Source organism: Lissotriton vulgaris, chromosome 11, assembly GCF_964263255.1.
Source record: "Lissotriton vulgaris chromosome 11, aLisVul1.2, whole genome shotgun sequence".
In the NCBI taxonomy this organism is placed as follows: domain Eukaryota; kingdom Metazoa; phylum Chordata; class Amphibia; order Caudata; family Salamandridae; genus Lissotriton; species Lissotriton vulgaris.
This window is the reverse complement of record NC_141699.1, coordinates 906,900,123-906,924,724: the sequence shown is the minus strand read 5'-3', so window position 1 is coordinate 906,924,724 and position 24,602 is coordinate 906,900,123. Positions and strand designations below refer to the sequence as shown.

The following is a 24,602-nucleotide window of genomic DNA, read 5'->3' as shown; positions in this document are numbered from 1 at the left end:
ATATGAATGTCAGCAGCCCTACATGCCAAGAACAGATGCATACTGGTAAGTAGCATTTGCAGTTCGAGGCATGTGGGCTGCTGAATTCATATCTGTGCATAGAATACATAGCAGTCCTCCTATCATTGGCGGCCGCCCGTGCCAGCTGCAGCAGTTTGAAAAAGTGTTTTGAGAACAGCCTGACCAACAGCTGCCTGCTGTTTAGAGTGCACGTCTACACAGTAATGTTTAATAAAAGTATGTGTGGTAGACCATGTGGCTGCTCTACAAATATCCTCTAAGGGAATGTTCCCAAGGAAGGCCATAGAGGCCCCCAACTTTCTGGTGGAGTGGGCTCTTGGTGGAATTGTGAGAGTGTTTAGCCTTAGCGTAACAGATCTGAATGCATTTCACGATCCACCTAGCGATACCGGCTTTGGAAATAGCGTTTCCCTTGTGGTGTGAGGCAAATGCAACGAAAAGTTGCTTGGTCTTTCGAAAATCATTTGTCCTGTCAATGTAGTACATTAAGGCTCTCTTAACGTCAAGGGTGTGGAGCATCCGCTCCGCCAGCGACTCAGGATTTTGAAAAAACACTGGCAACTCAATTGTCTGGTTTATGTGGAATTGAGATACAACCTTGGGTAAAAATTTAGGGTTAGTGCGGAGCACCACCCTGTTAGCATGTACTTGGAAAAAAGGTTCTTGGATGGTGAGTGCCTGTAACTCACTAACCCTCCGTAGCGATGTAATTGCTACTAAGAAAGCCACCTTCCAAGTCAGAAACTGAAGCTCACAAGAGTGCATTGGCTCAAAGGGAGGACCCATCAGCCTTTTCAGAACCACATTGAGGTTCCATTCTGGAGCTGGTGGTGTCCGTGGTGGAATGACCCTTTTGAGTCCTTCCAGAAATGCCTTGATAGCAGGAACCTTGAAAAGTGATAGGTGTTGCCTATTCTGGAGGTATGCGGCCATTGCAGACAGGTGAATGCGGATGGAAGAATACGCCAAATTGCATTGGTATAGATGGAACAGGTAACAAATGATGTTCTGAATGGAAGCATCCAGCGGGTCAATGTCGTGGTTCGCACAATAAATGACAAACCGCTTCCATTTAGCCGCATAACATGCTCTAGTAGTGGGCTTCCTTGCCTCCCGAATGATGTCCATGCAATTCGGGGGAAGATTGAGATAGCCAAACTCTAGGACTTCAGGAGCCAGATCGCCAGGTTGAGCTGTTGCGGATCTGGGTGCTGAATGTCGCCATGGCTCTGCGTCAGAAGGCTGGGTGTGAGATGAAGCCTTTGATGCGGTACCACGGAAAGTTCCAGAAACGTGGTGTATCATGGTTGGCGAGCCCACGTTGGAGCAACCAGGATGAGAGTCATCGAGTGCTGCCTGAGCTTGCGCGCCACCAGCGGTATCAGAGGTGCTGGGGGAAAAGCGTACGCAAATCTGCCTGACCAGTTCATCCATATCGCATTGCCCTGCGATTGCGGGTGTGGGAACCTGGCGGCGAAGCTTTGGCATTTTGCGTTCTCCCTTGTGGCGAACAGGTCTATCTCTGGATGACCCCACCTTTGGAAGTACGGTTGGAGTACTGATGGATGTATCTCCCACTCGTGCATTTGGTGGCTGTGCCTGCTGAGCAGGTCCGCCATCTGATTGTCTTTGCCTGGGAGATGTTCTGCCATTAGGAAAATGTTCCTCTGAATGGCCCACTTCCACATGCTCTGAGCCAGATGAGACAGCTGCGGAGAGTGTGTGCCCCCCTGTTTCTGAATGTAGTACATGGCCGTCATGTTGTCCGTCCGGATCAACACGACCTTGTTGCACAGATGTACTTTGAATGCCTTCAAGGCCATGAAGATTGCCATCAGTTCCAGCAGATTGATGTGCATCTTCCTTTGCTGTAGTGTCCACAGTCCCTGCACTGTGTAGTGGAGTACATGCGCTCCCCATCCCTGGAGAGAAGCGTCCGTCGTCAAGATAATCTGTGGCACAGGCTCTTGGAATGGTCGGCCCTTGCAAAGGTTTTGTGGATTCCACCAATGCAGAGAGTTGTATGCCCGACCGCTCACCAACACTAGGTCTGTTAGTTGCCCATGAGCCTGAGTCCACTGACGTGCTAGGCACTCCTGGAGCGGACGCATATGTAACCTCGCGTGCGGGACGATGGAGATGCAGGAGGCCATCATGCCTATCAACTGCATGAACACCTTCGCTGGAAGCGAGTGCTGAGGTCTGAATCGTTGGATCAGCGTCTGGATACTGGCGATTCTCACTGAGTTTGGCTGCGCAGTGGCTGCCAGAGTGTCTATTGTCGCGCCCAGATACTGCCGTATATGGGCGGGTTGGAGATGGGATTTCGGGTAATTCAGTGAGAATCCCAGATCGTGCAGGAGATGAATGGTGCGGGACACGTGGTCGGCGCACTGCTGTTCTGACCTTGCCTGAATGAGCCAGTCGTCCAGATAGGGATAGACGTGGACGTTCTGGCGTCTTAGATGCGCCGCCACAGTCGCCAGGCACTTTGTAAAAACTCTTGGCGCTGTGGTGACCCCGAAAGGCAGAACCCTGAACTGGTAGTGCTGGTCTTGAATTGTGAATCTGAGGTACTTCCTGTGTGAAGAATGCAGGGGAATGTGAAAGTATGCATCCTTGAGATGTAGCGTAGCCAGGAAGTCCCCTTGTTGAAGCAGAGGGAGAACCTGCTGCAACGTGAGCATATGGAAGTGCTCCGACAGAATGTACCAGTTGAGGGGCCTGAGGTCCAGGATGGGCCTGAGGGATCCGTCCTTTTTGGGATTAGAAAGTACAGAGAGTAAACTCCTGTTCCCCTTTCTTGCAGTGGCACGAGCTCTATTGCCCCTTTTTGCAGCATGACATTGACCTCCTGCTGCAACAAGTGCAAGTGCTCGCCGGACATAGGACGGTCTCTTGGAGGTATGTTTGGTGGTGTGGAAGTAAGTTCCAGACAGTAACTGTACTGGATAAGAGATTTGACCCACCTGTCCGTGGTGATAGATTTCCATGCGGGCAGTAACTGCTGGAGTCTCCCCCCGACCGGTGTTGTGTGGTCGGGGGGCAGTGACAAGGCGTCACTGTTTGTTGGTGGTGGAGGACCTGGAGCTGTTTCCACGTCCCCTGCCTTTGACGTTGTTGCCCCTGTAACCACCTCTACCCTTGTTGGTGTATGAGGTCTGGGTGTTGCTTTTATAGTACTGCGTGGATTGTGATGCCTGACCCCTTGAGGTGCCTCTGTTATTGGAGCGGCGAAAAGAACCACCCCTAAACTGCTGGGACTGGAGGGCCCCCATAGACTTAGCAGTGTCCTTGTCTTTCTTCATCTTTTCAAGGGTCGCATCCACTTCAGGGCCAAACAGGTGGTCTGGATTAACTGTTTGATTTAAGATGGTTGTCTGTATGTCTGGTTTGAAGCCTGATATTCTAAGCCATGCATGCCTACGCAGTAACACGCTAGTGTTGATAGCCCTGGAGGCGGTATCAGCCACGTCCAGTGCACACTTAATGGAAGCATTGGTGATTAGCTTCCCCTCCTGAATCAACATTTCAGCTGCCTCTTTGTACTGATCAGGTAAGTGCTGCAGAAGTGTTTCTAGGGTGTCTTAGTGCACCCTATCGTAGCGTGCAAGTAGGGCCTGCGTGTTTGAAATGCGCCAAATATTAGCTGCCTGCGCAGCAATACGTTTTCCTGAGGCTTCAAAGATTTTCGATTCTTTGTCTGGGGGAGGAGCATCACCCGTGGTCTGCGAGTTTGCCCGCTTGCGTGCGTTGGATACAACCAAAGAATCCAGTGGCAAGTGTCCCTTGATGTACGTTGGATCAGTGGGCGCTGCCTTGTATTTTTTGTCAATACGAGGATTGATGACTCGCGCCCGAGTGGGCTCCCTGAAAACCTCTGGCGCGTGCTTTAGCACTCCCTTGAGCATAGGCAATGTCTTGACCGACTTTTCAGCCACTGAGAAAGTGTCAAACAGAAAATCGACATCCACTGGGTCCGCATGGAGGTCGACATCATGATTAGCCACAGCTCTCTCAATTAGAGCGTTGAAGGCTGCAGAGTCCTCTGTTGGAGAAGGGTTAGCTGCAAAAAGCTGCGGTTCGTGACCTGACTGAGGGTCCTCAGGGTCGCCTCCAGCAGACCAAGGTTCATTGACCTCTTCTGGATCAGAGTACGCTGGATAATTGTACTCGTCCTCCTCATCACCGTCACCTTCCCCAGCGTTAGAATGGGTTGGTGAGAGTTCTAGATTTTGTGGAGATGCAGGCTCCATAGGGGCAGAAGTACCCGCAGAGTCCAACTTCTTTTTGAGTGGAATCCGAAAATGTTCTAACACCGGCTCCGGGGTGATCTTCCTTTTAAGGAGAGAGAGTTTGCCTGTGTTGGCGTCGATGACAACCTCTCGACGCTCCTCGCCTGCGAGTGGCTGGAGCCGAGGCTTCGGCACCACCAATGATGCTTTAGGCGTCGACACCAGCTTCAAGGGCACCCCGGCCCCATGTTTTGGAACGAAAGCCTTCGGCGTCGTCTTCGGCGGCAGCGTGAAGTGGATCGGGTCTGCGCCTTTGCCGGCTTCTGTGTAGGCTTCGGCACCACATCCTTCGGTGCGGGAGCCACTGCGTCCTTCCGAATACGTTGAAGGGACTCCGTGACCTTCCTGGTTAAGGACGAGGAGGGCTGGACCGGCTCGAGCGATTCCCCCGAGTCCGGAGTTGGGTCGGCGATCAAAGGCACGGTCTTCGGAGCCGACACATCACCACCCTTGGCCTTGACAACCGGAATCGGCGCAGCCAGAGCTTTGGGGTCGTCTTGACGCTTCTTCGAGGCTCTTTTTGGGTCGTCGACCTCAACCATCTTCGGCGCCGACGCGGCCGCGTCGGTCGTCTTCGACACCGGGGTCTTCGGGTCGGCCATCTTGGCGTGGCTCTTGATGTCGGCGGCCATTTTGGGCTTTTTAGGCGCTGAGGCCTCTGGAGCCTTCTGTCCCACCAGTGCGACTTTCACTTTCGGTTTCGATACCGTTGGTGTGGACCCCGATGGCTTCACTTTCGGTTTCTTCACCGGGAGTGGCGCATCACCAATGTCCGTGGCCGAGCCCGGAGGCGGGGCCGTGGGACGAGTATTGAGGTCTTGGGTAAGGCCCGAAGGCGATCCCTCGACCTGGTCCGTATAGTGGGGATTGACCCCTGAGTCAGTCTGGGGATGCTCCTCCTCTGAGCTATCCTCCACGGTGGCAATGGCCCCGTCGTCGTCCCCTACCTCTCAGACGACTTCATCAAACTCCTCGTCCTCCGCGTCATAGTTTTCATCCTCTGACGCCGGGCTGGAGTCCGAAACTTGTAAGACGGTGTCGTCACCAACGTCTTCTTCGAAGATGTTGTCTGGCGGGGGAGCTGATAACTGGGCCTGGAGTCTAGCGGCCCGACGAAGCTTGAGAGTCTTCTTACACCGGAACTTGGAGCAGGCCATACACCTGGCCTCATCATGGTCCGGCGACAAACATTTGTTGCACACTGGGTGCACGTCGAGGTGTGAATACTTTGAGGTGCACACCGGGCACCTCTTAAACGGAGTTCGTTCCATGTTAAGTAGTCTGGAGCGTTGTGTAGGCCCGTCCGCGCCGACAGCACGCGGAAGGGCAGCAAGTGTTCGGAGCTGATGAATAAACAAACCCGAACGATGGACAATACCGAGGAGCCACCTATCTCGTGATACTTCGAAGACTCTTCCAGGACAACAATGTGCAATCATCCGGACCCAACACTAGGCGGCGATCTATGCACAGATATGCACAGATATGAATTCAGCAGCCCACATGCCTCGAACATGGGAGTACCTGTTGTAAGGTGATCATGTGAAAATGATCTGATTGAATGTAGTGATTGAGTGGCCTGATGTCGAGAATTGGTCTTAACGTCCAGTCTTGCTTTGGAATTAGAAAGTACAGGGAGTAGACTCCTGTTCCTTGTTCTTCTAATGGAACTACTTGAACAGCATCCTTTTGCAGGAGTGCTAGAACTTTCTGTTGAAGCAGAGTTCTGTGTTCTGCAGACATTGGATGCTGCCTGGGTGGTATGTTTGGGGGGGTTGCTGCGAGTTCTAGGCAGTAGCCATGTTGTATAATTTGTCTTACCCACCTGTCTGTTGTGATGGAGTTCCAGACAGGTAGGAACTGTGAAAGTCTGCCCCCCACAGGAGTGGGATGCTGTAGGGGAGGCATAGGGAAGTCATTTGTTTAGGAGCGGAAGAGGAACGGTTGTCGTTACTACCTCTACCTCTTCCCTTGTTGTTATTGCCTCTGTATCCTCCTCTAAAAAATCCTCTATTAGAGGAGGTCTGCGTGTGTGTTTTAAAAGATGATGTTGTGTCTGCGCCGGTCTGCTTGGAGCCTCTTCTATAAGAGGAGCGGCGAAAAGAACCACTAGTCTGGGTGTATTGTAATGCCCCCATAGACTTAGCGGTATCTATGTCCTTCACTGTGTCCTTCTTCATCTTTTCTAATGCGTTATCTACCTCCGGCCCGAAAAATTGCTTCTGATTAAAGGGCTGATTTAGGATGGTAGTTTTTACCTCTGGTTTAAAACCAGAGATGCGTAACGCCTGAGAATAACACTAGTGTTTACTGCTCTGGATGCTGTGTGAGCTACATCTAGTGCACATTTAATTGAGGCATTTGAAATTAATTTGCCTTCTTGTAAAAGTTCTGCTGCCAGATCTTTGTGTTGATCTGGTAGGTGTTCCATTAGCTTTTCTAGTTGATCGTTATGAGCCCTGTTGTAGAGTGAGAGCAAAGCCTGTGTGTTTGCTATGCGCCATAGGTTTGTTGCTTGTGCAGCAATTCGTTTCCCTGACGCATCAATGATCTTGGACTCTTTGTCAGGCGGGGGTGTGTCCCCAGAGGTTTGAGAATTGGCCCTTTTGCGCGCATTAGACACTACCAATGAGTCAAGTGGCAGGTGACCCTTAATGTATACTGGATCACTTGGTGCTGGCCTATACTTTTTTTCTATTCTAGGATTTAACACCCTACACCTTACTGGATCTTTAAAAATCTCTGGAGCATGTTTTAGGACTCCCTTAATCATTGGTAATATTTGTGTAGACCTTTGTGACTGTTCGAAAGGGTCTAACAAGACGTCCTCCTCAATGTCATCAGAGTGCATGGGAACCCCATGGTAAAGTGCAGCTCTGTTTAACAAATGATTAAAACCAATACTGTCCTCTGTAGGGGATGGATTTGTTGGGTAGTACTGAGGATCAGGGATGTCTGGTGCATTATCTGGTGAAAAATTATATGCATCCTCATCATCCTTAGGGTATTCGATGTTAACATCCTCATCTAAAGGGTATGTATGTGGTTCTGGAACATTATCCCCCCACCCAAATCATACTCCTCATCAGTGTGGTGTGATGATGCAGGAGAGTGAATAGGAGAAGTTATAGGTTCTACATATGGAGTAACAGGAGAGGAAGAAGGTGAAGGAGAGGAAGGGTGCATTGGAGAAGTTGTACAGTCTTTGTTTGGCAGGGACCACAGGTGTAAGTGGTGTATCTGCTGGTCTCTTCTTATAAGGGATTGCTTCCACAGGTCCAGTTTTTTGATTAATATGGACTTTGTTCTGTCTAGGATCTGGTCTAAAAAGTTCTTCCTCTTCTATAATCCTTTTCGGCGTCGATTTTTTCGGAGCCAATAGAGGTTGTTTAGTACTTTTTGCCTTATGATGTGTAGTAGTCTCTTTTGGCAATGTTTTCGGTGCCGAATGCTGTTTAGCCTTATCTGGGGTCTTCGGTACCGGTATTAAAGGTTTCGGCATGGAGTCAGGTTTTGCTGGGCCTGCGACGCCGGAAACTGGCTTCCCCTCTTTGTTTTTTGAACCGGAAGGTTTCAGAGTTGAAGCTATCGGGTTTGGTACAGTTTTTGTCTTTGGCGCCGATGGTACGGGTGCCGAAGTGTCTTTGTCTTTGTCTTTGGGAACCGAAGGTTTTTTTTATGTTCGGTGCAGACTAATCCTTCGGCGTCGAAGAATGTTTTGGTGCCAATGGTGGAGGTGTAACTGGCACATGGTGTTTCTTTGGTGCCGAGGCACCGGAAGGCGTATTATCTTTCCTCGGAGCCGGGCCCGAAGGCGGGGCGTTAGAGGGTAAATGTCGGTCTCGACTGGGCCCCATGGGCGGAGTGCTGACCGTTGCCTTCTGTTTGGGTAATGTCTGTCGTGCAGGGGCAGATGTACTCACGGGTTGTCGAGACGTGTAAATGGTATTATGAACTCACATATTTCACAAGTGCTTTAATTTGTGATAATGCATAAAATTGAGTTTCTGATAAATTATGTGATCTTAGAAAAAATATTGTAAGTGGTGAAGCAGTGATTTAACCAGATTTTCTGGTGTCACTTTGTACGAATCCGCCACAGAATGGGTATCGAGTGGTCTTTCAATGTGCAAAGGTTTTGTTTTTAACCTCTTTGTGCAGTTTGTATGTAGTGCAAACTCTACTTGAAGGTATTAAAGTACTTTCTGTGAACAACAACATTGCACAAGGACAACTTCTTTTTTTTATAGGCCTAAAAAAAAGAGGAATGAGACTTTATGGAAAGTAAGTGATTAGCCCTGAATCACAGGATGGTAAGGCAACGCCGAGAACTGAACCTGGTTCATGGTTCCCAGTTCCAAACTCGGAAGCTCTGGCTGGAACACATCATAGGTAGAGGGAGGATGGCTGGCTAAAGCCAGTAAAAGAAGTGTATTTTTCACTCATTCAGCACAGATCTAGTGCTGAAAATTGCACCAAAATACATTTTCTCAGGAGACACCTCCCCGGAACCCTCCTTGCAAAATGGCAGGCTCTCACTTCGCTCCCGCGCAGTATACTTTAATCATTGCCCTTACACCCCACCTCTTTTGAATTCCACCAGCCACCAATGCTGAAAGATAAGGTCCAAATACGATCCTAAACATTTCATGCGTTGCAAGGAAACAGCTGCATATTTTTTGTTGTAATGTAAAGAAACAGACTACTCCTTATTAAAAGTGCTGCTTGGAATTATTAAGAACTTTGTTGTGAATTGGAAAGAAACAGAGACAAGAGAATGACTAGCATTCCATGGACTTTTCCAGGGCCTCTTGAGGAGCAAAAGCTACAAAACCTCTTCTTTTTGCACCTTGTTGCCTTACTCTAAGGAGAAGCTTGCTCGGAAGTATAAGTCTCTTCCAACTTCTACTTTGCCAAAATTATTTTAGATAGGAAATGTGAGAAGTTGGCCCGGCATATGATGTCCACTATTCTAGTGGGCACCTTGAAGCAGTCTAAACTACCCTTATTGATGGTAGGTTTAAAGTCAACCTTATAGAAAGCTATCCTAGTGGTAGCTGTGGAGAGCAGCCTTCAGGCTAAGATTGCGAGGCGAGATAAGAAAGTTGTTTTACCAGTTTATAATCTCTTGAATGATCAAATGAAAGTACACCACACAAGGTATAGATCAAATATATATGTATTTATTCTAAACACAACCCCTCTGACCCCCCGCCAGATCCCGAAGAATCTGCGACACAGGACACGGACTTCCAGACATCTCTGGATAGGAGTTCCCAGCAAAGCTGAGACCTGTAGCTGACACGAGAGACGTGGGAGCACCGGAGTACTTGTGTTACCTCACCCAGGAAAGCCGGGTGCATAGGTGTCTTTTGGTGTCGGGTTTCGTCGTCAATTCCAATGGAGAGCTGCGAATAAATGCTGCAGGCAACCAGTGGAAAAGTGTTCGGGTGGATCCAAGGGTGGATCGGAGATGTGAAGAACCTGAAAGCAGAGTGGACAGAGTCTGGGTCACAAGCCAGTGACCAGGATGGCGACAGGAAGATGCCAGACGATGTTGGGTGTTTTGAGGTGAAAGAGGTGAAGCTGGACTCTTCAGCCACGAGGACCAGAAGGCGTCGACGACGACCAGGAGCTGGATTCGAGCTGTCCCACAAAGGATGTCGAGTGCTGCAGCGTCAGAAACCGGATTGGACCCAACAAGCCTTGGCAATAGCAACCCACACAAAATGACAAGATTGGCTTCGGTTCAGACCAGCAAGGTCTGAGGGACTCCTTTGAAGGAGAGTCAGAGCACATCTGGAGTAACCAGGAACGCTCAAGAAGGATTGGCCCTCGTGGGGGCTGACTAGTCAACGGACTAGGAACCGCGAAGGAGCCTCGAGCTGCAGTGAAAAAAGGGGACTCACGGGTCATTCGTGGAGTGCTGGCCTCTGTACTTCGGTGCAAAAGATGCTCAGGCAGGGGCTTCAAATACCCCAATGCACAACTTCGGAAAGTAGGTGCAGTTGCAAAAATGCAGGATGTCCAGGAGTTCCGGTCCCACGTCTCAGCTGTGCTGGGAACTCGTGTCGGCTTCAGAGATGTCTGGAAGTCCGTGTCCTGTGTCACAGATTTTTCGGGATCCGGCAGGAGCCTCGAAAATGCAGACCGACAAAGATGCTTCTTTGGTGCCTGTTTGAACAGGGAGGTCACTCTTTGACCTCAAGGGAGATTCTTCAGTCTTTCAGTCGAAATGAAATGTCGAAGGTCCAAGAATTTTTATTCAGAGTTTCGTCCAGGGTAATCTAAAGTCCTAGGAACTGGGTTCCTATACTTACACAAAGTTTAGGTGTTGGGCTAACTCTAGGGTCCCACCTATGGGTGGATGGGGGTGGTAACACCCTTTCCCCTTTGTCCAGTTTCGCGCCAGAGCTAGAGCACCTGGTGTGCCCCAGGCACTGTCTGAAGAGCATTCACTGAATGCAACCCACCCTGCCCCACTAAAGCCTGTCTGGGGAGGTGCTAGCACCTCCCTGGACAGGAAACCTACTGTCCAGGTCTCCCCTGCTGGAGTTTTGTCCAGGAGCAGGAGGGCAGACTTGTGTCTGTGGCAGCAGCATCCATTTTGTGATGCTGGGGCTCGGTTTAACTTTAACCGGATATACCAGTGTGTACATGTCTTATCCCTCTAGAAGGGTGGAATACTACCCCCGCCACCAGAACTGGTGGAGGGGGTAGTATTCCAAAGTGTTTGACACCAAGCACAACATGTTTTGATAAAGCCAAACCAAAGTTAGCATTAACAGCGAGTATTAGAATTCACTTAAGAGTATATGGTATGGCTATATCATAGAACAGCTATAAGGAGATGTTTCCGGAAGCTGCAGAGGGGCTCAGCTCATGCTAGGGCAACCTCTCACACAAAACCAAGCACTCTACCTTTAGGATTGTCAAGGCCAGCCATATGAGTGACTTATAGGTTAATATGTGTCTATTTGCAAGGGTAGATATAGGTATACCATATCTAAGTAAAGGGCGTTTACACCACCTTACTCGGGCTGCAAGTTTAGACCTGTGGTGTCATTTTTGAAGGCTTTCCAGGGGTGGCACAGCACATGCTTCAGCCCCTGGTAGACCCTGGGGTTCCCTATGCCCTGGATACCTAATGTCCCATATACAGGGACTCATAAGGGTGACACAGTAACCAATATGGTATGTACCTAAAGTATATGGTATCAATTTAGAGAGAGAACAGCTAGGCTGTGGTCCTGGTTAGCAGGGCCACAACCATACTAAAGTCGAAAAACCAGTGAAACACAGCAAAACGTGGGGGTAACCATAGGAAGCACACCCTACTCTCCTACAGAAAACAAATGTAGGAATCTTTTAGGTGTAGACAAAAAAAAAAATACATAAGATTCTACATAGCATGGCACATTTTAAGGTTAAATGACTCGGCATCATGAACATGGATGGGGATTCAGCCAGAGTTTGCGCTGAGTTCAATGTTGTGCGAGTTAAGTTTTGATAAAAATAACCGCAAGCATGCTCCCACTTCTCTCAACTCTTAACAGGAGTCCTGATTATGATCCCTATGCGTCCAATCTTGTTCCTCTTCACATGGTACTTTGGGGATCCATGTTGACTGAATACAGTACTAAAGCAGAGGTAGGTGGACCCACCCCCAGATTTATTTCCCTCTGCTATACAGCACAGTTAACAGATTCTAATGGTGTAATAGACTGCTCCTTACCTCAAAGCTGGATAGAACTGTATGTATTAGATATTTTTGGGATACAAGGCATTCTTCTACTGTATTGATGGCTGGTAGACAATTAACAATGCATGATGGCCTTTTCAAGATTTGGTATTACAGGAATGCCACTTCACGAACTGTGAAGGCATTCAGAGGAGACAATTATAGCTAACTTTGGGAAATAGTCACAAAAACCCTGGAAGTAAAGCAGTTCTGCTGCTGTGAAGTGTGCTAGAAAACAGGAACGTCTTTTATCGAAATTCTAATTCAAAGTTCAGTAGTAGTTAGACTTCAGTATCTAGTGAGCCTTTTCAAGGAGGCAGAAAGATGAATTGATCGCCAACTGCTAAAGCTGTGCCCTCTTGAATAGCAGCGTTAGCCTAAAGTCTTTCAAATACAGTGCACTTCTCTAGGGAATGCTCTGCTGCCTATCGCCAGTTTTCTTACATTGTTCCCATTTTGAATAAAACAGGAAAACATTTAAAGAGTGGTAACAAAATCATTTACCCCTACAAATGGTTTACATTTAGGCTAGATTGTTGTGGGTAGGCGGGGCGGCCAATCACTATCTCTGGACGCAGGGAGGGCGGAGTCTGGGGTCAGCACACCAGCCATTTAAAACATCGCTCTGTACCTGATCGCTGTGGACTAGGAACCGCGAAGGAGCCTCGAGCTGCAGTGAAAAAAGGGGACTCACGGGTCATTCGTGGAGTGCTGGCCTCTGTACTTCGGTGCAAAAGATGCTCAGGCAGGGGCTTCAAATACCCCAATGCACAACTTCGGAAAGTAGGTGCAGTTGCAAAAATGCAGGATGTCCAGGAGTTCCGGTCCCACGTCTCAGCTGTGCTGGGAACTCGTGTCGGCTTCAGAGATGTCTGGAAGTCCGTGTCCTGTCTCACAGATTATTCGGGATCCGGCAGGAGCCTCGAAAATGCAGACCGACAAAGATGCTTCTTTAAACGCGCCAGCAGCCTCAGGTCATGCCATGTTTTTAAAATTGTATTTGATCTTCTTGCTGTGAATCTTATTTGCACAACCCTTCACCTTGTCTTTGCCGACGCGTGCTATTTTGTAAACGTGCTAGCAGCCTCAGGTGACGTGATGTTTTAATACTTTGCCCGGTTTTATTGTTTTAAAGATTACCTTGGAGTGTGGCTTTCATTCCCCTGCTCCTGCTCGATAATCCAGCCTCTTCCCAGTCACTTCCGCCCCCTACCCCGGTCCACCACGGGCTTGCCCGGTTGTTGTGGAGGGTAGGCGGGGCGGCCAATCACTATCTCTGGATGCTGGGAGGGCGGAGTCTGGGGTCAGCACACCAGCCATTTAAGGCGATGCACTTTACAGTTCGTGAAGTGACATTCCTGTAATACCAAATCTTGAAAAGGCCATCATGCATTGTTAATTGTCTACCAGCCATCAATACAGTAGAAGAATGCCTTGTATCCCTAAGGCAAGCCCGTCTGCGCCCGTCCGCGCCTGTGTCGCGCCTAGCGCCAGGCAGGCTGCAGGAGGACTTACAATAGGGCAAACACGCGGTCCAGGGCACAGCTACTGGCAATGAGGCCTCAGACCAGTAGCTGCAGCTCCAAGTGCAATCCCACTCAGCTACTGGTTAACCATTTCGTATGCAAAGACTGTGGCTTTCCCCTAGAAGCTCCTACCAGCTGCCTTATTAAAGAAAGATATAAACCTAGAGTCCACGAGCTGCCCAGGGAGGTCATGGCGGGTCTCGTCAATTGCTGCTCCCTACCACGCCATGCAGGCGATATATGGCTCTCTATCACCACCCATGCGTGGGACCTAATGTTCCTCACCGAAACCTGGGTCAAAAACGCCTCTAATCCGGACATATCTCCAGCAATCCCCCCGATTACCGCTTTGCAGGAATTAACCGTCCTGGGACTAAAGTGGGAGGAGGGGTTACTATTATTTTTCGGTCCCAATGGAAAATAACATTCAGGAAATTACCTAACTCAGGTCCTGTAGAGGCAATGTACTTTTGCATCACGGACCCCGTCCATTTGGTCTTGGCGGGTGCTCTTATCTACAATCCGCCTGGCACTCAGCCTTCCCATCTTACTGAGTTACTGGCCACCTGAGCTGACCTTTCCCTCAAACACCCGCATTTTACCATCTTAGGTGATTTCAACCTACATGTGGATGACCCTACCTGTTCAAAAGCGAGGACTCTCGTAGAAACCCTAGCAGGCATAAACCTAGACCAGAGAGTACACGGTCCTACCCACACTGCAGGCCACACCCTAGACCTGATCTTCTCAAACCTGCCAGCACTTTCCACTGTGACCCCAAGTCCACTGGCCTGGTCTGACCACTCTCTCATCCCCTTCACCCTTTCCATCCCCCCCCAGTAACTAAGCACAACGTAAAACCTGATCTAGGCAGAAAATGGCACAAAGTCACCCTTGAAGCCCTGGAACCAGCATTATCCAACGTGGAGTGGCTCTCCTCCAAGAATATAGACTTAGATGTGGAAACATTTAACTCCACTCTGGTCACAGCGATTGATGTGATTGCCCCTCTTCTCCCCCTCAACTCGGCCAGATCGAAACCCTCCGCCCCCTGGTTTTCATCGGAACTCCGAGCGGAGAAAAGCAAATGTAAAAGACTTGAGCGACAATGGCGTCGCACATATGATCCGGTCGAAAAAAACAAATAAAGCAGCGCTGAAGAGATTCCATAAGCTAAAACAAGCCACCATGAAGGAATACTTTGCCAACAAAATCAACTCGGCTGACAACTCGGCCAAAACCCTCTTTCAAATCGTGAAAGACTTCACTAAGCCTTCAGCACTCACCCGTTCCTCCTCACCTAGCCAAGAACTCTGATGACCTAACTCACTTTTTTTCATCACAAAATTGTGGATATTTTCACTTCATTTACACCACCCAAAGGACCTGATGAGGCCTTGCAGACTCCACCCCCTCCTGCGGCCAGCACCACCACTTTTGTTGCATTCGACCCCATCGCCAAAGACTCTGTCCTACACAGAATGAAAAAATGTAAGTCGGGCTCCCCTCTCGACCCCGTCCCAGCTCTAATATTCACGCAGCTGTGTCCACTCATCACCACCCCTTTAGTCTCCATCTGGAATACATCTCTTTCCTCTGGCATATTCCCTTCAGAATGGAAACAGGCAATGCTGATCCCCATACTGAAGAAAGTGGATGCTGACCCATCGATACTCGGCAACTACCGACCTATTTCCCTCCTACCCAAGCCTGCCAAGATCTTGGAAAAAGTAGTACAGGAGCAACTGGCCGACTACCTGGAATCCAACTCCCTCTTGCATGACTCTCAATCCAGATTTAGATCCGGATATAGCACTGAGACGGCCCTCTTGGAAGTATCAGAGACCATAAGAGAGAGTGTGGACAGAGACGAGGTGGCCATGTTGGTCCTCCTCGATCTGTCCGCGGCTTTCGACACCGTGACCCACTCCATATTACTGAACAGGCTATATGACCTAGGAATTCAGGGCACTCCACTGGCGTGGATAAAATCTTTTCTATCAGGCAGAACGCAACAGGTCTGGTGCCGCCCCCACCTGTCAAAAAACAAGATGCCCCTGGACTGTGGAGTCCCACAGGATTCAGCACTAAGCCCCCTGTTTTTTAATGTCTACATGTCACCATTGGCAAACGTAGTTGAGGACTGTGGTGTCAGAGTGGTCTCTTACGCTGATGATACTCAGCTTATCCTCTTTTAGAGACCACTATGACAAAGGTCTTGACAATTTTAAATCCTGCCTCACCAAAATAGTTCATTGGATGACATCTAACACATTAAAACTAAATACAGATAAAACTGAGGTGCTATTTTTTAATCTAAAAACCCCCTGCTGCCTTCTGTATGGTGGCCGCCTGAGCTCAACCCACCCCCCGTCCTCGCTCACTCTGCCCGGAACCTTGGGTTCCATTTTGATAATGAACTGTCATGCAAAACTCAAATCCAAAAGGTCACATCTGCTTGTTTTGACAAACTAAAAATGATTAAAAAAATCTCCCCCTGTCAGTGACTCAATGAGGACTGTTGTGCACGCCCTCTTCACCTTACACCTGGACTATTCTAACAGTTTGTACGTAGGGGCACCTGCATACCATTGCCATCGACTGCAAATCATCCAAAACGCGGCGGCAAGACCGATTTGTCATGTCCCCTATAGGCACTCCATCTCCCCTTTCCTAAAAAATTTACACTGGCTCCAAATCTCCCATCGCATACAGTTCAAAGCCCTGGTCCTGGCCTTTAGAGCGCTCAATGGCCACGGGCCACGCTATCTCAGAGACAGATTGAACCAGGTCCGCTCTCTGAGATCCAACCACCTCCGTCTCCTACTACCTCCCCGTTTTCATCGTTCGAGAAGAGGTGGTAGAGCCTTTGCTGTGGTCACTGCCAAGCTGTGGAACTCCCTACCGCTTGGCCTCAGGCTCACCGAATCAGAATCCCTTTTCAGATCCAAGCTAAAAACATACCTGTTCTCATACTGCTAGTTGCCTAAATCACTGCTGTTCCTGTCCTCAGCGCCGGGACACCCCCGGTGGGGGTAGCCGTGCGCTTTACCAAATTCCATAATAATAATAATAATTTAGTCAAAGTCTGTAAAAAGACCAAAAGGAAGAAAGTGGGTCTTCGTTTGGCATACATTCAATCATAAAAGACCAAGAAGAAAGAAGAAAAAAAAACACAGTAGTTTATATCAGTGTTTCAGGATCCACAATGGTGGTATAGATTTTCCTACATTTCTACCATAGTGAATATATACTGCCGTTTCTAGGAGTGCCTTGCTGAGTTTATAGAGAGATGTAGCATATACAAACTTGCATCTCAGCTTCTAAAGAGGACACAATCGAGGATTCTACCAAGACCAGTCTTTGGAGCACAGCGGTTGAAAACGGAGATCTGGGTGCCACTAAATGCCATCGCTGAAATTGGCCATCCCTAAAAATTGATCCTACCTTTTGCCCACCTTGCATGCAGCATTTAAAAAAGTTTCAGTTACACAAAAATCAGTGGGCAAATCTGAACTACCAACAAGAGTGAACAGTGTTATGGAGGATTGTCTTCAATCTGGTATATGCAAATGGACTACCTTGTCTTTGGAGAACATGGTTTTTGGGTGTTCATCTTGGGTCCTAGACTGCCATGTGAGGTTGGCAAGTGCAGTGAGACACATTTCCTTCAAATCTGCAAATAAAATATAGTGACATGTTTATAAACAAATTATAACTAAGCTTTACAATTACACTGAAGTCTACTATCCCAACAGCAAACAGTGAATGAGCACTAAGGAATGCTACAGTATAGATTAAGCTAACTAAATCTTGAGGTCACTGTTTAGGTCTTTTAAATGGTCTTGAAACTGCTTTGCATATCCAAAGGCATGCAATGTTGACTTTTATTAGTCAGCCAAGCATCAATGCACTTGAGCCAGTCACTACTCAAATTGACTGAATATAGTTGCTTACTATTGAACATCCTAGCCTTTTGCCATTCAAGCTCAGTAGTATGGTTCAAAAACTTGCTTTAAGTAGGGCAAACAGGAAAGGGCAAACAGGAAAGGGTCTATCATTCAACATGACTTTTTGGTTGCACCCCTTAATGGGGTGGGTAAGGTCAAGACGCAGAGAACTTAGTCAGGCCTTGGCTTTAAACAGTTTGACTTCAGACTATTTAAAAAAAACAAAAAAAAAGGAAAAATATATAAACCATACCCCCCAACCCCAACCCTCACCCCACGAGCTACCGGTACTCCCCCCCCAATCAGAAAGAGAAAGAGTTCCTCTTCTGAATTTTGCAGTATATGAAATGGCAACAGGCTAGAGATTAAATAATTGTGTTTTTTTTTTTTTTTTTTTTTAAGCACGTGGTCAAAAACTAAAAGCTAGCCAAATGTCTTTTTTAAAAAACCTAAATAGTTTGTTAATGCACCTAAACCTCAGTACATCAGCAGCTATTATTTTAGATCACTGCCCGCTCAATCAGCCCTACATACTTTCAACCCAATTTAACTGGCACCATTTAATATAGTAATAGTAACATCAACTATTACAGCAATGTGATATGAAATAGCAAGACTGCAGCAACAAGTGCTTTGTTTGTCAATCGCCTTTGTGAAAAATTTCCACATGCATCCGTGCTTTTGGTGGTCATGAAAGAAAATGCTCTCCATCCTCTAGATCTTAAATTTCCTGATTTCCAGTTGCACTGGTTTTTTTTTTTTTTTTTTTTTTTAAACATTCCCTGAATAGATTCTGAATCCTGGACCTAAAAAAGTTCTCTTCATTAAGCTAAAGAACGTACAATGTGCGGTGGGGCATGCAGCAAGGCCGGGGTCTGGCTGATGAGTAGTTGGCAGTTCTTCCTGCTATGTGTCTGCTTAGGTATAGCACAAGAATTAGGAGTAACTATAGCCCCATTCAGTGGTACTCCTTGTGAGAAGTTAGCCTGGTATATGATGACCACTATTCTAGTGGGCACCTTGCACCAGTCTAAACGACCCTTATTGATGGTGGTTGTAGTCAAGTCAAGTCAAAAACCACTTTATTCGATTTAGTTAAAAATCATAAAAGCATGCTACAATCAATTACAAAAGGCAATCCAAATACATTAAAAAAAAATTCATACAGCAATAGCAATAAATATACACAGTTTAAAAACGGCTACACATATTTGCTAGATAAAATTGACGGGTGAATAAAAAAGGAAACATTTTATCCTCCAACACAGACCCCTATATTACATTTGCATTCTCCTCCTCCTAATCCTGACAGCAGCAACAAGGTAATTAGCCACGCTAAACATAACCAAGGGTGATTCTAGAATTTGTAAATACAGGAGAGCTGGTTTTGCCTGTAAAAAAGCTTTGCCCTTCAATAAAGGCGCCAAATACTCCTGTCTTGGAATATTGTAAAAATGGCAGAACAGCATTAGATGCATATTATCTTGAAGAGAAAAATTATCACAATTACACACAGGTGCATCCTCAGGCTTGTACCAACCATGGCTATCACAGAGAACCGTATAAATCTGGTTAAACCGAAATTTAACCAGAAGCCACCTGTGAAAAGGGATGTTTACTATGGCAAGGTACGGTTGAATAGCTAGACAAGTAATCGTCAAAAAAAGAGCTCTAACCGTGGGTTTTGTAAGTTGATTTTCCTCTCTCTCAAAGCTCTTCAGTTTAAGAAAGTTAAGCTTGACCCAATCCAGGTCTGCTTTTTTCAAACCGAGAGGGGAGGAAAATATCTCGGGGCGACCAAGTTCCAATGAACATTTATATATATGACAGCCAAGCAATATCTTTGTATTTGTCCAGTTTTAAACAATCCATCAGTATTTTATGATTCAAACCTAAGTTGTTGTTGGTCCAAACCCTAATCCATAAAAGAATAGGTGCCATAGAAAGGATATCGGTAACGTACCCTGATCCAAGCTCCTGATGAACTGAGAATGTGGCTGTCGACTGGGGGAGCCCTAATATAGACCGGAAGAACTTATTCTCCTCCCTTTGTATGGTTTCACTTTTCACATAACCCCACAGACCTGCGCCATACCTGGCTATTGCCAGAGTTTTTGCCCTGTACAAGCTTAATAATGCACCGCTCGGTTTCCCACCAAGTCTCCTTACAGACAAGCTAGTGGTAGCATGGACCAGCAGTCTTAGGCTAAACTCCAAAGAGCACGTGAAGCTGTTTGTTTTACCAATTCTAATCCCTTGAATACCAAATGAAAGGATACCACACAAGGTATATATAAAATATATATGTATTTATTTCTAACAAAACCCCTCTGACTTCTTTATGAGGTCAGAGATCGAAGTACATCACAAGTTACTCAATTAGCATACGATAAGTTGCACAAATACAGTTTTGCCCTAGGGGCCTCACAAACCATATACTAAGTAAGTGGTATAAGAACCACTTCAGGAATAGGGAATAGGCCTAGGGTCTAGGGAATCGTTGGGGAAACACTAGACAACCAAAGGTTAGGATGTAGGAGGCCCACGGGAGACGCATGCAGTGTCTAAACACAGTCGCGAGTTACCATTGACTTATAATGGAGAACGAAGAAGTTACAAAGTTACTGATTAAGGACACTTCCGGGTGGACTACGGTGAAACCCCTTTTAACTAGGACACTTGACGAGTCAATACCCACGGTTGCACCGGAGTACTCGAGTTACCTCACCTAGGGAAGCCGGGTGCATAGGTGTCTTTTCGTGTCGGGTTTCGTCGATGCTTTCAATGGAGATCTGCAAAAGAAGTGCTGCAGGCGGCCAGTGGAAGAGTGTTCGGGTGGATCCAAGAGTGGATCGAAGAAGTGAAGAACCTGAAAGCAGAGGGGACAGAGTCTGGTTTACTAGCCAGTGACCAGGAAGGAACCAGGCGATATCACGATGATCTCAGGTGAGGAGGTGAAGCTTGTCTCTGCAGCCACGAGGACCAGGAGGCGTCGACGATGACCAGGAGCTGGATTAGAGCTGTCCGACGAAGGATCTACTCGACTGCGGTGCCGGTATCCGGATTGGACCCAACAAGCCTTGGCAAACGCAATCCACGCAGGAAGTGAAGATTGGGGAGCTTCTCCTTTGCAGGGAAGCTGGAACAAGCCTGGAGCAACCAGGAAAGCAGTGTAGTTTCAAAAGAAAGTCTTTGGAGGGCTAACTAGCCAGCGGGCTAGCAACTGGGAAGACGCGTCAAGCTGAAATGCTGGAGCAGGCCCCATGCGGCACTCGTGGAGTGTGGAGGGCTGAGCTTTGGTGCAAATGGCGCTCGGGTATGAGGGTTCTCATACCCCAATGCACAACTGCGAGGATACCTCAGGAGTCGAGCAGTTAGCAAAATGCAGGAAGTCCAGGGTGTCCGGTCCCACGTCTCTCGTGTCCGCCACGGGTCTCAGCTTTCCTGTGGATCGGAGTCGGAGAAGTCTGGAAGTCCAGTTCCTGAGTCGCTGAGTCTTCGGGTTCCGGCAGGAGCGTCGACAAAGCAAACCGTCAAGTTACTGGTGGTGCCTGTTTGCGCAGGGTGGTCACTCCTTGACCACAAGGGAGATGTCTTCAGTCTTCGAGTCGATATAGAACGTCGAAGGTCCAAGAGTTTCAGTCCAGGATATTCTAAAGTCTCTAGACACAGCTATCTTTATACTAATTTTAGGGGCTGGATTACCGGCTAGGTCCCTCCTATGGGTGGACCTGGGAAGGGGGTGGTTACACCCCTTTCCCTTTGTCCAGTTTCACGCCAGAGAGGGGCTGGAGTGCCCCAGCAACTGGTTTGAACCGGGCTATGCATGGAGCACCTTGTGTGCCCCAGGCAGTGTCTGGAAAAGCATCTTTCTATTCAACCCACCCTGCCCCAATACACAACAACAGGCTGTCTGGGGAGGTGCTAACACCTCCCCTGACAGGAAACCTATTGTCCAGGCTTCCCTTGCCGGAGTTTCGTCCAGCAGCAGGAGGTCAGAGTCGTGTCTGTGACAGCAGCATCCATTTTGTGATGCTGAGGCTCTGTTTAACTTTAACCGGGTAAAGCAGTAAGGAGTAGTTTCTTTTCTGTAACTCCAGTTCTGTAGTAGGGGTATCTCTGTTAGTCATAATCTAGTGAATAGTCCCACCCATGTGCGTGGACCCCGGAGCAATCAAAAATAATCTTAGTGTCGAAAAAATGCAAAACTGCACAGACACTCAAGAGAGAATTTAAAGACATATAATGCAGCCTATAAACAGGCTACACTGTCCAGTACTTCAGCTAGAAATTCCACCAAAAATCCACAAACAGCAAAGCCTGTCCAGATTTCCCTTGCCTTCAGCAAAAACCCCTCTGGAATGATCGAGAGGAAGACATGGACAGACAAGCCCCATAGGCTGCCATTATGTGGCTCAGAACAGGATACTGTGCCTTTAAGAGAACTCTCCAGAACTTCACAGTATCCCAGAATGCCCTGCAGGTCCCTCTTACTTTCAGTTCTTTTTGAAGGCATAACACGCCAGACCTGTAGCATTCCTTACATGAATATTTTACTCCACCGGAAAGGAGGGCGGGCGCTTACGACTATAACAGAGATACCCCTACTACAGAACTGGAGTTACAGAAAAGAAACTACTCCTTCTGTAGTAGGGGATCTCTGTGTATAGTAATAATCTAGTGAATAGAACTGGCAAGCCCATCCCCACAACAAAGCGGCAGTGGAGAAAAGAAACCAACACCACTATTGTACGAACAAATTCCGCAGCGAAGCCTGACCAACCTGAGCATCCGCCCTGGCATCAGTGTCCAGACAGTAATGCTTAGCAAAGGTATGAACCGACTTCCAAGTGGCGGCCTTGCAAATTTCTGCAATCGGCACATTACGGAGCAAGGCTGTCGTGGCAGCTTTGCCCCTGGTGGAATGAGCCTTAGGCTTACTTCCTAAGGTCTTATTAGCTTTCTGGTAACACAGTTGTATGCAGGACACAATCCACCTAGAGATGGACTGCTTAGAGGTCGCAAGACCCGTCCTGACTGATCCATAATTGATAAACAATTGGTCTGACCTACGAATACCTTTGGTCTTATCCAGATAAAATTTCAATACCTTCCTAACATCCAGGGAATGTAGAGACCTTTCCGCTGGAGATGAAGGGTTCTGAAAAAACGTAGGCAAAGTTATAGTCTGGTTAACATGAAAGTCAGAAATAACCTTGGGAAGAAATCTAGGGTGAGTACGCATAACAACCTTAGCAGCATGAAATACAGTATAAGGTTCATTACAACACAACGCCTGAATTTCACTCACCCTGCGGGCCGATGTAATGGCCACGACGAACGCCGCCTTCCAGGACAGGTGCTGCAACGAAGCCTTATGAATGGGTTCAAAAGGCTCCTTCATCAAACTGGACAGCACCACATTCAATTCCCATGAAGGCGAGGGAAGCCTGACAGGAGGGAACACTTTCTTAAAGCCTTCCAAAAAGTCCTTGATCACAGGGATCTGGAAGAAGGAAGTCTGTGAAGGGCTTTTCCTGTAGGCAGTCAATGCAGCGAGATGAACCTTAATGGAATGAACATTAAGGCCAGACCGCGCCAAATGCAGAAAGTAAGGAAGGATGACATCTTCCTTGCACGTCGTTGGGTCAAAGTTCCTGGACACACACCAGATACAAAACCTCTTCCACTTGTAAGCATAAGAAGTCCGAGTGGAAGGTCTCTTAGACTCCTTCAGTATGTCCATGCAATCTTCGGGCACATTCAAATGGCCATATTGCACTCTCAGGAGCCATGCCGCCAAACTCAAGGATGAGAGGTTGGGGTGCAACATCTGCCCCCCGAACTTCGTGAGAAGGTCCGGCCTGCACGGCAGACGTATGTGCGGAAGGATTGACCGGTGTAGAAGGTCCGTGAACCACCACTGCCTGGGCCATTCCGGGGCAATCAGGATCATCCGTGCCCTGGACCGGGACAGCTTGATGAGCACCGCTAGAAAACAGGGGAATGGGCGGAAAAGCGTAAACAAAGCTGTTCGACCAGTTGATCCAGAGTGCATTCCCCAGCGTCCCTTGCTGGTAGTACCTGGAGGCGAAGTCTCGGCATTTGCTGTTTTCGGCGGTGGCGAACAGATCTACGTCTGGCGTCCCCCACCTTTCGAAGACTTCCCCTAGTACGTCGTCGTTTATGACCCATTCGTGGTTTTCCTGAATCAGTCTGCTCAGCGCGTCTGCCTGAACATTCTGCACACTTGGTAGAGGGGTAGCCGTTATCGTCAATCCTCTGGCCAGATGCCAGCGCCAGATCGTCTGCGCCTCCCGAGACAGAGTGCGCGATCTTGACCCCCCTGCTTGTTGAGGTAATACATCGTGGTCGTATTGTCCGTCTGTACAAGCAGAGAGTTGGTCTGAAAGGACGGAAGAAAGGCCTTCAGTGCCAAGTGAACAGCTCTGAGTTCTAGGAAATTGATGTGATATGTTGACTCCAACTGAGACCACGTTCCTTGAATCTGTACGTCTCCCGAATGCGATCCCCAGCCTTGGAGAGAAGCATCCGTCACGATAGTATGACTAGGGATGTCCTTGTGGAAGGGAACCCCTCTGAGGAGATTCTCCGCTGAACACCACCACTTCAGAGACTGAAGAGCATGCAGAGACAGCCGTATCTTGTCATCCCAAGATCCTTTCCTCTGGTCCCATTGGTCCTCCAAGCACTCCTGCAGAGGTCTCATGTGTAGCCGTGCATGAGGAGTGAGGAAGATATAAGAGGCCATCGACCCCAGTAGAGAAGACACCGTCCTCACTGTTGTAGATGGAGCGGTCATAAGAGCCTGAGCCTTCCGAAGGATCGATCGCCGTCGCTCCTCCGAAGGAGACACGCTTGGTGACAGCATATTGATGGTGGCCCCCAAGTATTGAATGCACTGGACCGGGATCGGGACAGACTTGGACATGTTGATGTGCAACCCCAACTTGTTCAAGAGAACGCACGTCTTCTGGAAGTCTGCCTGAGCTTCCGAGAAGGAGGAGGCCTTGATCAACCAATCGTCCAGGTACGGGTAGACAAACAC

The 24,602-nt window shown here is 48.0% G+C and overlaps 1 protein-coding gene across 2 annotated transcripts in view; it reads right to left on the bottom strand.

Moving 5' to 3' along the window:
- Window positions 1–24,602, bottom strand: part of ASH2L (ASH2 like, histone lysine methyltransferase complex subunit) — a 247,416-nt gene that overhangs the window by 150,251 nt on the left and 72,563 nt on the right. For both annotated transcript variants that reach the window (XM_086944037.1, XM_086944038.1), the window contains exon 5: window positions 17,165–17,259. In XM_086944037.1, coding sequence (XP_086800163.1) covers window positions 17,165–17,259 — 95 coding nt within the window. The remainder of the gene's footprint in view (window positions 1–17,164; window positions 17,260–24,602) is intronic.